Here is a 14,241-nt window from a genome sequence, read left to right on the forward strand (position 1 = left end):
AGTGAGAAGCAGTGACCAGTAGAGTTCAAAACCACGTCTGTTGTGAGATAGGAACCACTGAAGACAATTGGTGAATGGTTGCTCAACTTCGTGGATCAGTTGAAGTTAGACATTAACACCGTTAGATGCCAGCTCAGTGGTCTATCGGTTAAGGGCTTCGGCTCGAGACTGGTAGGTCCTGGGTTCGAATCTCGTGAGAGCGGGTTCGTGGATGCGCACTGCTGAGGAGTCCCATGATAGGACGAAACGGCCGTCCAGTGTTTCCAGGTTTCCCATGGTGGTCTAGCTTCAATTGACTCACGCTTTCAACTATGAAAAATACTAAATCTCCACAAAACCCCTTCTGATAATTAATAGAATAATTTAATAAACAATTTACGCATTTAAAAAAGTTAATGAAGATAGAATTTATTATGGTCAGAAGAATAACTGATTCGGTATCAAAATATTTTGTATAGTTATTGTAAGTGATTCATTATTGAATGTTTCAACCGAAATAACTGATAGCTCTTATGAATAATTGAACATTTAATGTAGTTTTGAAAAAATAAAATTCATCAATATTATGTAGTAGGTCCTGACAGAGATTCGATCCATAAGTTGAATACCTTTCTGTAGTGTATGTATGTATGTATGTATAAAGAAGTAAGTAGGAGAGAGATAAAGGAACAGATTTGTTTTTTGTTATGCATTATATATTTTAACTAACACATGAAAGTAAAATCTAACAGTATGAACCTCTCTAATCCTAAAAATACACTTTGTTATTTGTTATTAGTATTAGATTTTAGTTGGTTAGATATTTGTAACATGAAAATCATTTGTTCCTTTTACAATAATCCAATAATAAAACAAATAAGTCATGGTAACTGGAAATTACTTCCAACGCTAAGCGTATGATATAACTATTACTGAATTTAATCTCTGAGGTTGATTAAAGTGAAATTAACTCTGTTCAACCACGGATTACATATCACAAGTTGCACAATAATTGAGAAACAACATGACCACTTAATTTCCTTATTCATCTCTTTAAAAAAATACGATGTATTTTTCATTTATTATACTAACGGAATTCTGTTTTCACTATGATAAAGTTATCCTGGTGAGTAAATAGTTGAAATTTGAATTGATAAGTAATTTGTTTGAGTTTCAGTGAGAACGTGGATATAGGTGTCCAGGTGTATTCACCTGACAAGTCCCAAATAGAAGACAGGCATTTTTTATTCTATTGTACTAGTCAATGTAGAAGATGTATTAAAACTTGTAACCATAATTCTATGCTTAAGTATTAACCAAAGTAACCCATATAACAACACAAAATAACTACGATTCAGTCCTGAACGTTAACACAAAAATCACTACTTGTACAATACTATGACATTGAGCTTAATAATGCAAACCACAATATGATCCGATATTATTATTGACTTGCATTAAATTACATCCGAAATTTATATTGTAAATAGAAAATGAAATCTGAATATCTTAATTCTTACATAATTTGTTTATCAGGATTAGTTGTCCAATTAATAACCACTGTTATGACCTCACTCCAATTATCATGAGAACTTTGTCTGGGTATTCAGTGTCACTACTAAACCTGGTACTTGACATTATTGTAGTTCTTATTTGGGCTATTAAAAGCGATTAACAGTTTACCACCTAACTCAAGGGGATTTCATTTTACCGGATCAAATCTAGTAGTTATTTTTTATTCATTATTTCAATTATGTGCGTTATTATTAATTTCCCGGATTTAAGTTTTTAGCGAATGGAATTCGTATATTTAGTCATTTCAATGAATATATAAGGTATAGGTACGATGACGGACCAATAATATCTCTAAAACTCCTAACAGTACTGTTCTCTTATCTACGCTACGAATGCAATTACTGTACTCATCACGTAGTCAATAGTTCACGCTAACTCTCACGTTCCAAACCTTCAGTTATTACACTGGAAAACCATATGATTGGTCTAAAGTACCTATTTTATTTAGACTAATCTACTACAAATAATAAATTGCAATCAGTAGACAACTAATTAGAATATTTACGATACAAAATTGAGTTACAGATTTTTAGTTAATTTACGGTAAAGCAATGTAATTATTTATGAGTCGATAAGTGGTTTACAATTTGAACTAAAAAACTAAATGACTGTTTGTCAAATACTTATTAAAAATATGCAACTAATTAACCAAAGAATACCTACTCAATTTTTATATTTGTCTCCCCGCATTTTGTTTCAACAAATATAAATATTATCAGGTTGGGGGGTTTTCGTGGAGATTGTATTAACTTGATGGTTGAATTCATGAGTCGATTAAAGCTAGATCACCATGGAAAACCTGGCTTGGTTGAAGTTAGATATTAACACCGTTGGATACCGGCTCAATGGTCTAGGAGTTAAGCGTTCTCACGCGTGATTGAAGGTCCTGGGTTCGGATCCCGCATGAGGGGTAATGGATACTCACTGTTGAGGAGTCCCATACTAGGAAGAAATAGTCATCTAGTGCTTTCAGGTTTTCCACGGTGGTCTAACTTTAATCGACTCATAAATTCAACTATTTAATATAAATATATATTTTAAAAAGTGGATGATTTAGTCGCCACATATTTCATTATTAGGGGCTTATAGCCACTAAATATAAACAGTAAGATCTTCAATCACTCTAGTTGGTCATCTAAAAAATTGATTGAATTTCATGCAGTTTATCAATTAGGAAATACCTTTTTCATTTATAGACTATCTAATCATAAAAATTTTTCTTCACAGTAGAGAAGGATCATTTTCAAACTAAAATTCCATAATAAGCAAGGATGGATAGTGACTAGCAGTGGAATCCAGGACGCGCGTTTCGTCCTATTAGGGACTCGTCAGCTGGATGTACCTGAATCCCAGAGTTGACGTTCACTCTGGGACTCGAACCCAGTACCTTTCGCTTCAAAGGTAGATTCAAACAAACAATACTAAGTGAATTTAAACTTCACCTCATCGCACAAGCAAGTGACTATCAGGACTCAGTGGCTGAGTGGATAACGCGATGGCGTTTGAAGCGAAAGGTACTGGGTTCGAGTTCCAGAGTGAACATCAACTCTGAGATTCAGGTACATCCAGCTGACGAGTGCCAAATAGGGCGAAACGCGCATCCACCTCCATTGCCCTGCTAGTCACTATCCATCTTTGCTTAGTATGATATTTCTTCTTATCCATCGGTTTAAGTAACCAATGTAAACTTAGACTTTATTCTAAAAATATGATTGTTATATAACTGAAGGAGACACAATAAAATATCGAATTCGAAATATATACAAACAATATTTTGAATTTTTTCACAAAAATGAGGGTAAATAATAAAATCGGCATAACAATAATAATAATAATAATAACAGAATATAGATATAAATCATTCTGACTATGGTTGTGGATATTATATATAAACAGTCTTTTTTTTTCTAGTGTTAATAAGTAAACTCTTCCTATTAAAGATATGTTCATTCATAAGACATTAAGTAAAAGAATGTTCGGCAACAAATCACCTTAGGCATTTTTATATTAACATATATATATATATATATATACATATATAGATGTGTGAATGTCATTTAGAATATACTTAGTTTGTTTCACTCTTAACATGGACAAGTTTAAAATGAAGTCACGTGCAAATGTCATTTGTAGTTAATCAAAGTAAAGTTTCTTTTTGAATATTAATTGTTTATTTATTTATTTATTGAATTGATGATAATAACATGATGTTTGTATACAAATGTTTATAGATGTTTAAGTAGCTTAATTATTTCTATTCAGTCTTTATATGTATATGTATATATATGCTAAATTAAGTTTCTCAATAATTCACAATTAAAATATGAACAATTTAAATTACTAAGGTAACTAAGATAATAATCAGTAATTTGTTCAAAAGAGATGACAATATTTCTGTAATAAGATTAAAGTCAATATAGATGGTGATTAGGAAATATTTAACCACGGTTGATATAAGATAGGTCAAATTAAACGTAGACTAGCACATTAAACTATAACTGAAGGAAATTTAGTGAAATTTATGATTTATTATTATTTTTTTGGGTTTATTCATGCGGAAACTTAAACCTTCGTACTTTGTATTGATAAAAGAAACCAATATGTAGTTGGGTTGTGATTTTGTATTCTGAGTTAGAATATTTACTGGGTTATTACTGAACCTTCGGGTACATTATCTAAATCAGTAATTTGAAATGGTTATTTCAATGATATCATTTTATGACGAAGCTTACATTAGAAAGGCGAAAAAGTTGATACACTTTAATGAAACGCTTTGAACTGAGTCCCATTAAGTTATATTGGGAAGAAGAGATCTGGAAAGCGAACAGAATCAGGAGTGAAAAGTAATTACTTCATGATATTAGATGATGTTTACACTATATAACGAGTTGACTGAAGTTAGAGATTAACGTATTTCGTGTAAACTGAGAAATAACCATGTCCTCACTAGTGATTAATTCTGGGACACATTTGCCGGAGTTTTGGTGAGATGCTATGACCAGAGGAGTTCAAACATGTTGAGTGTGAGATAGTTGGTCACCAGTTGTACTGTAAGATGTTTCCCAATATCTCCAGTTGATCGAAATTAGACACGCAAGTCATTCGATGACAGCTCAGTGGTCTGATGGCTAATTGCTTACATGGGACACGAAGAACCTGGATTCGATCTTCGGTGGGATCGTGAATATGCTCCACTGAAGTCTCATGCTAGGACGAAATAACGGTTGATTAATATAAACTATATAGCTAGTTCTATTCCGACTCAGCTGTTGAATAATATCGTGTTCTATGAGCGACTTGAAGGTCCTAAATTCAAGTTAATATAGGGTAATGGATGTACATAGTTTTAAAGTAAAATGAAAATGCTTTCCACTGATGCTCGATTCTCAATGTTTTTTTAGCTCAACTAATATCATCTTTAATTTATAAGGAAACAAATACAATTACTATGGTCCCCCTTGAGATTCCAAATCGTTAACTTATTTGATATGATGATAATTTTTGACAAATCTTTTGTGACTACGAAAGATACGCTTTTGGAGATTTCTTTTAAACCTGAATCGAGTAATTCATTTTCGTAAATTAAATTTTAATTCTGAAAAAGAGGCTAATGTGTAACAAATTAAATTCATATTTTAACACAAGGATTGTCAATATTAGAAGTTTCGTTCAATTCAAAAACTGGTATACAATTGAAGTATATAATCATTAACATTTTCATCTTACGATACATCCGTTTCATAGTAAATCAATATTTTCTGGAGCTTATTGATTTATGGTGGGATTCACAAGTTAGCTAAGCAGTACTAAATTGATACTCTGTAAACTTATATACTAAAACCACGTAATTTTAGCCAAATGAAAAGTCCTGGCGTTGAGTAAAAGAATGAACTACAGCCTCATAAACATATTATATACACGAGCACATATCTAATTATTGGGATACTTTTTTTATAATCCATTAACTTAGTAATTGAAGCTTTTGAATAGAAACATATATATTCAAAAACAAAAAAAATGAAATGGTATCGGTAAGGTTATTCCTACCATTTTTTATTAAAATATAACTCTAACGTTTAATATTAATGATTGATGATTAATATATCTATATATACGTGATTATGGCTTATATAACTTAAAATTTGTTAGGCAAAAAGCATAAATAATCATATACAAGACAACTTACAGTTATCTAAAGCATTTGGCGTAATAAATAACTTCAAGATTCAATATAAACAAATTATATTTGAAGCAATTTAAAAATGCAAGCTACTAAAAATTTCCTCTAAGTTTTAAACTACTCATGAGTAAATCAGTGTTATATCAAAAATCTGCACCACATTTATAACATTTTCCGTGGTGAAACATGTTCTTTAAGTAGATCTAGATAGTGGCCAGCAGTGGACTTTTGAAAGAGCGTTTCGTCCTACTTGAAATTCGTCAACTGGATGAACCTGTACTCGTGTTAATACCACGGCTCTAACCCAGTGCTTGCCCTTTAAATACCCAACGTGTACTTCACTCACCCACTGAATTTAAATACTGGCTTGTACGACAGGGTGAATTTTAATTCATTTGTAAGAGTTGTTTGAACCTTCTTGTTGATCTTAAAGATTGAAATTAATCAGTCGCTTTTGGCACATGGACATCCTGTGTGGATTGCCTCGATATTGTCATTGAGTCACAAGCACTTCAAGCGTCCTGGACTCCACTGCTACACACCAACCAACTCTGCTTAAAATGCTTATGACTTAATCGGAATATCGAGGCGATTCGCACAGGATATAAATACTCTAGAAGAGATCAATTGACTTCAGTTCATAACAACAATGCGAAGATTCAAACAACCCATAAAGATGAATTAAAGTGAATTTTGATTACACAATAAATTGGTCGTTCATTTATCGACCCACCTATAAATTTAGTTTCAAAACCTTCCAAACCAAGGACAACAATTATAGCAGAATATCATAATTTACAGGGGACTTTTCTCAGTTAGAAAATTACTAAAACCAGGAATTACTGGACCAAATATGTTTATCACGTTTTTAAAAAAATATTGATTGAAACAATGGCGAAATGATTCCAAGTTATTCAGAGTCAAAGTTTGTGACGATCTTTTACAAGGCTGATTATTTACGTGAAGATTTAATGTTTTAAATCAAAACGATGAGAATGAAAGATGTAGACTAAAAGTTTGTGAAAAATGAAAATAAATGTCGTGGATTACAATTTTTTAAATCAGAATGATAGACTGATTCGTCAAGTAATCAAGGTGCTTAAAATAAGAAAGGGAAAAAAGATTTCCGTATAGATACTAATAAAATACATGAAATATTAGACAAATGGATGGCCGAAATTGAGATCGTCAACGTTATGTGACATGACATTTTGATGCTGTTAGCTTCAAAAAACAAAAACTTTATAAGTATAGGCTCTTACTTATTGTTTGTTATGAAACGTCAATGTCATAACAGTTAAGTATCAAGTGACGGACGATAGCATTGTTGAATTCATGTGAACTTTTTAACTGTGTTTGTTAGATATGCTCGAAAATGTTAACAAGAATCAGCTTTTATCTTACACCGTTATGTGCTTTGGGGCATATCAGCGAACACGGCGGGCAACAATCAAAGTTATATAAATTGCTAGTGAAACTACCAGGATTAATATCCAAACTATAAAATACTGAAATCCAAGATTCGCGTGTCATTCGATTCAGTATTATGTAGTAAAAATGATTGTAATCAAGTGGGTTACATTTCGTTATTGAGAGAATTAGTTACATGATTCTAATATTAGCGAAAACAACAAAGTTTAGAAGGATATATCGATCTAATACAGAAGAATTTGTAGTCAGGTGGAAAGCTTTTGTCTCGGACACTACCATCACGCAGTACTATTGTGAGGTTATTATTGCCAGTCCCTTTTACAAATTTTACAATTTACTTGTTACATTCTCACCAGCAGGCTAACATTGGAATATTTGTGAGATGGTATGAAGAATATCATCCACAAAGTTTCCATTACCTTTTAAGCGCAAGTTAATTTTCTCGTCTTTTGAACACTTAAAGTTAATTTAATCTAGGTATGGAAGTGTGTACCTAATATAAAATCAGGTAGCCTGTGCATTGAGTAAAACTATAAAGACGAACTGTTCCTGAATGGTTACCAAGGCGGCCAATCAGAATCAAAACAGGTTCTGCTCGATGATTGACGTGTTTTCAACGATTGAGAGAACTGAATATTTTCTTTGGAGAAAATACTGTAAATTATCTAGTTGAGAAAGGCTTAATGTTAACACTATATTTTTCATAGAGCAGTTATGATGACAGTTACCTTTAACGAATGCCTAATGTGATTTTGTCATGAAGACCAACGGAGTAAAAAGCTCTCAAGAATCAACCTTTAACATCGTATAGTAAACGACATCCATCTAGTCGTGTGTTGGTAATAGTATTTCAGTGGATTGTTGGACGATAGTCAAATGAAGCAGTTGCTTTTGATAGTGATTGTAATTACCTTGATACATTTTCTTCGAATTTACCTTTAATTACTAATTTATCGAATCATTTATCTGGTCAAGGGATATCTAATGACGTTATTTTAATCCTATATCTGGGTAAAATCGTTTGTTTCTTACTTTATCATTTAAAATCATTATATCAAATGATTTACAATTCCCGACATGTAGTTAAGACTCGCTTTGTCACATAATTCACCTTAAGTGAGGTGAACAGTGAAGTCTATACGTCATCAAATATTCCTGCTGCAGACGATAGGTATATCACGAATAATAAATGTTTTGACAGTTTCGCTCATCTCCGAAATAACATCCACACACTCCCAAGCCTGATAATGGCGCATTTCAGACACATAAGAAAGCCCACTCTCTACCTACCAACTTATTCCATGTAGAAAATTTATGAGTGCTCAGCCAGAAATGTTTACAAGTCATTGTTTATGTGGTAGAGCTACAAAGAGAGCAATGTTGAGGTGCTATGATTAGCTTTTCCTTTCCCATACTGTTTTGATAGTTGACTTGTTTCACTACTACATTATGAGGATTTCAACAAATGTTATCACATGGAACTTTTGGCAACACAAGAATAATCCCTTACAAATATCAGACAAAAGGTTTTCTTTCAACAATTATGGTTTACAAGACGTCCCACCCGATAATCCGCTTGCTTAAACATTGATTGCAGACCAATGACCGGGATTTGATACCAAAGCACCCTGGGAAGCATTAACAGGTTTGAGTACATATTGTTAGTAAAATGCCTGTATCTGCAGTTACATGATGACCCTATATATGAGTCGAACTTTGCATGTCATCCGGTAAACAAACCAGTTATCAAGAAACGTTTCAACTAATTGGGAAACTATTAGTAGATTGGCACTCACTAATCAGTTTCTTTAATATGAAGGAAAATAACATCACTGAGTTAGGAGAACAAACATACAGCTCCAGAACAATTGTTAAGACCTTGGTGAGCGGATTAGGGCTCTGACAAGAGATACGATTGTCAGACAGGTTCCAAGTTTTCTAACGATCCAATTCCTTTGCAATCAAACCAACAAGTTAGCAGATTTGGTAGTAAATTCGTAACTTACAACTGTTGAGAATGGTACGAGTTAAGAAGAACTACAAAGTTTGTCGTGCATGTTTAAGAATTAATGGGATTAAATAATATAAACACACAACTATGAAGCCTATTGACAGCCAGCTCGACTCGTGAAGGTAAACAAACTTTCGATAATATGTTCATCAAGAAGAGAAATTCGTGAGTAAGGATTACAGTCAAACAACTTAAAACTGGATGAAACAAGAGCGAAGCGTCCAATATTTAACTACTTTGTGTATGCTTGATTTCTCTTGACCTGCTAATTTTTTGTCTTAGAAAAGCGTTCCTTTTGATTGCCTAATCCACCCTATTTATCATATTACAAGAAAAAAAATTTTTTCGTTCGAATAAATGTATGTAAAAGTGCAGTGTGAGGAGGGGAAGAGAAATCGCAAGGATTAATGTACAAAATGGAAATAAAGTAGACCCAAAATACGGTGATGAAATTCAACTTATGCCAAGGGGTTATCTCGGTCAGTTAAAGTTAGTTCATTCTCTTCGATAGATGTAAAGTTTAAAAAGTGTGAAGGTCTATGAATACGATGATAAAATTTCTTCGGTTTGAGAGGTTGTAATTCGTACTTCATATTAGGATCATGACGCACACCTATTAAATGAAAATAAATTGAAACATTATCGGTAATAAGATTAATTTGAAAAAAAATTGAATAAAATCGTTTGTTAGATACTTAGGTATGCGTCACATTCTAAGTATGAGGGCTAATGATAATTTTCGGTTGCTCAAAGCGAAAGGAGAGGGAGTTTTAACCTCAGACTTAGATGTCGAAAGTCGAGCGCATTAACTACTAAGCCATCGCTTCACATCAGATTAATAAACCAATCGAAATCAGTCATAAAATATCAAATGATCACACATACTGAATGAAGCAGATAAAAATGAAATTTAGTATCACCCCAAAACTTTGCTGATAACTTACCCATAAAGTTGTAGTTCCATGATGTCTGAGGCGGTACCATAAAGAAACCCAAAAATCTATCCGATAGTAACATTTGTACTCTTTCATAATGGCTTGGCATATAACCCTTTGGATTGATACCTTTGTCAGTATTTTGCCTACCCCATTCATAGCCACCAGGAGTCAGTTTATGTGCACAAAGTGATACCGAACCAGGAGTGAAGCTACATGTTATGACGATGGTCTTTTCTCCATCTTGATCGGAGAAGATCTTTGCATGGGTAGTAATGTCCTAACATAGGAAAAACAATTATTATTAATAATATAATTATTAGCTTTATTCAATATTATATTTTGGTACAATATAGAATTCTCAGCACAAGGTATTTCAACAAGTTTCTTTTACCAAAAAAGATTTGAATCTGTACAACTTTTCAATTAGAAACATGTTTAAGAATACAGGTTATTGACTAGGTCAACTCTAACAGCCTGTTCGTCATAAAGTATATTTGTTAGATAAGGTATTATAGAGCTTTTATACCTTTGTTTGTGAGCATGGATTTTAATTTATTGGTGTCTCCTTCTACCAGAAGATATACAAGGAAAAAGATGTGAATGAAGTGGATGGTTAGTATCTGATAAGATAATACCTGTCTGGAGTTTGCGAGACTTTAGATGTCTATCCATATTATTTATTTATTTAAACACATACATATTGGTACAAAGGGGCACCAGATACATATGCGCCACACAATCATATTAACAATGACCTCAAGAGATTCATCACACACTCTGCTAACTGCCTTTTGCACTCTCCGCAATACAGTAAAGTCTTTTCTGTAAAGCACGTAAAGAATAGTGGATAACAGTAAAGAATAATAGGTAATATGCAAGAATTGACAAACTATAAGAGTAATCCCCAAAGCATGCAGCCTCTTTATATGGTAAGACGGAAAATTTCCTTCGATAGCAGTAAAACATGAGAAGACCAAGAGAGATCAGAGGGAAAACTTACATCACGATAAATGACTTTTGAAACTGTGTAATCAAAAAATCTCCAATAGTTCAAGATTTATGGTGCTGTTCATGTCTGAATCTTAAGTTAACAGTCTGACATTTAGATGGATTAAGTATAAGACCATTTACAACAGACCACCATTCAATACGAGACAAAAACTCATTCATTTCAATGGTTCTTAAAGAGGTGGAAATTGGTATACATACAATGAGATCGTCCGCATATTTCACAAAAGTGTTTTCTGTGGAAGATGGCAGACTATGCAGAAAAAAGAGCTCCTTGTGACACACTTTCATGGGATAATAGAGACATTGAACATTTTCCTCCGAACACAGTATACGGTTCTCTTTCAGAGAGATAGGAAGATAGTCAGTTAGTTATCCAGCTGTCAGTGTTGACGTTGATTAACTTGTTTGGTAACAGTTGTCATGGGAAGATATCAAGTATGGTCCAGAAAGGTGCATCGAATACACTTCATACCCTTTTTCCAAGCTGAAAACCATATTATGATGCAGAACAACAACAGCATTCAAAGTGCTTCTTTTGCACTTGTAAGCAAACTGATACGGATCGATGTGCTCTTTCAGTGTAGGTTGAAGTGGGAGTACCAATAATTTTTCCATTGTTCTGAGGAAAGGTGAAGTCATTGCTATGGGTCTAAATTTCACATTTTTATCGCCTGATACTTTCTAAAGTATTGAGGTTATCTTTATCTTTGTTCACATTTTCGGTATGAGATTAGTTGAGGAGGATCTGTTAAAGATGATCGTGAACAGATAACATAGAAACGTCAGAACACTTTATAAGACAGAGGTTTAAGATTTCAATAGGTCCTAAACATTAGAAAGGATTAAGTGACAGGAAACATTTTCGGACATCAGTTTCAGTGAAACTAGGAACACAATTATTCTTCAAACCTGTGGATATAGGGAGTATGACGTCAGATGATTGACATACAAAAGACTTATTTAAGTCACAAACATTCAGCTGGTTATTGCTTCTGATCTGCCTGTCCCCTGTAAGTTCTTTAAAGAGTTTCCCCATACTTGGAGAGTTTTTACAAGATAGAAATTTCTGAGCAAACATAGAGTTGAGACGTCTAATCTCTAGGTTTACTTGACCATTTAGTTTACGAACTTCGATAGTGTTTTCCTCCTTGTACATTCTTTTTTTATCTTTCGTAGTCGTTTTACTTGTGGAGATGTAAATCGATCAAAACTTCAAAAGAAGGTTTCAGTAGGACAGCAAATATCAAAAAAGAATTTAAAATAACAGGTGATAACATCAGTGGTGTTTTTCAGGGAGTCATCTGTGAATAATTCCCAGTTAGTCGTGCGAAACATAGTTTCCAGATTTTGTATATTTTCTTCTGAGTAATTGCCGTATTTGACTTTCTTTATCTGGTGTAAGAATGTACTCTTTGCATGCTTACCATATAACTCAGGTAGAACACAAATTATACGATAATCAGAACTAGACCGTGAAGCATGTTTACGAGTCACATATATTCCCACATCATTGATGAAAACTAAATTTAAATGGGCATTCAAACGAATGGGAAAATCTATTGTATTTTGGTGATCTAGTGATGTAAGAAAGCTACAGTTACATGAATTTGAATCACCACATACAATTGAAAGTGAACCACTGATGGCAGTAACAGCAAATTCAGTGAATTCATCAGAGGAAATAGATAGTGAAGATGATGTGCAGTCTGGAGTCACGTAGATGTTAGTAAGATAAACATATTTGTATTTATTCAAGTGTTTTGGACGGCTTTTTAGAGTTAAATAGTCGAGAAAGTCATTTAAAAATTTGGAACATGTAAATGTAGATCGACAACAGTTCACGTTTACAAACGTAGCTACACCGCCGCGACGTCTTTTTATTGTTTGATCGGTCCTGACGATAGATATTGAAATCATGTAGTGATACTAAGCAATCGTCCGGTAAATCAGTTAACTAAGATTCTTGAATTATGATAGCACCACAATTACGATACATGTTTTGACTTAGTAGGAATTGAAGATAGTCCGCCTTGTTAATTGGTGATAGGCAGTTAAAATTTAGCAGCTCAGGAATCGACATTAGATTAATGTTCATTCTCTTCAATGCATATTGCCAACAAAGATGCCTCTGATTGTACTTTTTCGTAAATTGTACAGCGAAAGGTCGTAAAGTTTTCATAAACGCGCCTGAATAGGTTGTGAGATTAATCGACATAATGAGGTGTTAAAAAAAATAAAGAACAGATAACTTGTTGAAATATTTAGATGGCAGAAACAGGTAACCCAGATATTGAAACAGGCCGCCACGTGAAAGCTGTAAGCATTCAGGATTATACAAGAGTTTAAATCAGGATGTACAAACATAGCAAAACAAATACTTGATGAAGTATCATACACAGAAATAGCAGGATATTAAACGTACTTTTCAAGGAAGTCACCTACATACAACCTTGTCATCCATTAATTGTAATGGCACATACACAGAACCACACTCTTGTTTACCAAGATTATGATAGTCAATATGGGCAGAGTGATGAGAGTAAGGCCGTATACATCGACACAATTTTTAACATTGTTGGATGGAGAATTATTCCCCAAATGCCAAATAAAACTTACTTGAGGTGATAACTGTGGTAATTCATTTGGTTGAGTGTGAATCCAACCAAGTGGCTCCATTTCTTTCAAATACTCATCTTGTGGTAGCCCATTAGGTAAATGAACAGTTTGATGAGTACCCCATTGAGGTGGCATTACAATACATCGAATTTCTTTAATTTGGGAATTATCAGCAGGCGAAATACCATATAAGTAGCCTGCAATCTAAATTAAATAAAAGAACCCAATTAACTTAAATGAATCGAATGTATAATCCTGTTTCATAAAATCCACAAAAATGAAAACTTACTTGAGTTCGTAAATCTGATATGGTTATAAATTTCTTCAAAATATTTTTAGGTAAAATATATGTGTAGCCATTCTCTTTAATATCATCTGAACTGACATATATATTGTTTGTCCGAAGGTACAAATTCGTTGCTGAGATAGCACGAACGCGCCATTCCGTCTTACTGCTGAAATGGAGGGTTTCGTAGTTTGATGTTGTAGTTGAGATGATT

General features: G+C 33.4%; 1 protein-coding gene across 1 annotated transcript; it reads right to left on the minus strand.

Moving 5' to 3' along the window:
• Nucleotides 1-9,634: 9,634 nt before the first annotated feature.
• Nucleotides 9,635-13,876, minus strand: Smp_192410 (putative pre-mRNA splicing factor prp8; the record flags this gene model as incomplete). The annotated part of the gene is made up of 3 exons (XM_018793602.1): nt 9,635-9,789; nt 10,121-10,391; nt 13,742-13,876. The coding sequence occupies 3 exons, from the start codon at nt 13,874-13,876 to the stop codon at nt 9,635-9,637; spliced, it is 561 nt and encodes a 186-aa protein (XP_018648097.1).
• Between the last annotated feature and the right edge of the window lie 365 nt (nt 13,877-14,241).

Source organism: Schistosoma mansoni, chromosome 1 (genome assembly GCF_000237925.1).
Source record: "Schistosoma mansoni strain Puerto Rico chromosome 1, complete genome".
Taxonomy (NCBI): domain Eukaryota; kingdom Metazoa; phylum Platyhelminthes; class Trematoda; order Strigeidida; family Schistosomatidae; genus Schistosoma; species Schistosoma mansoni.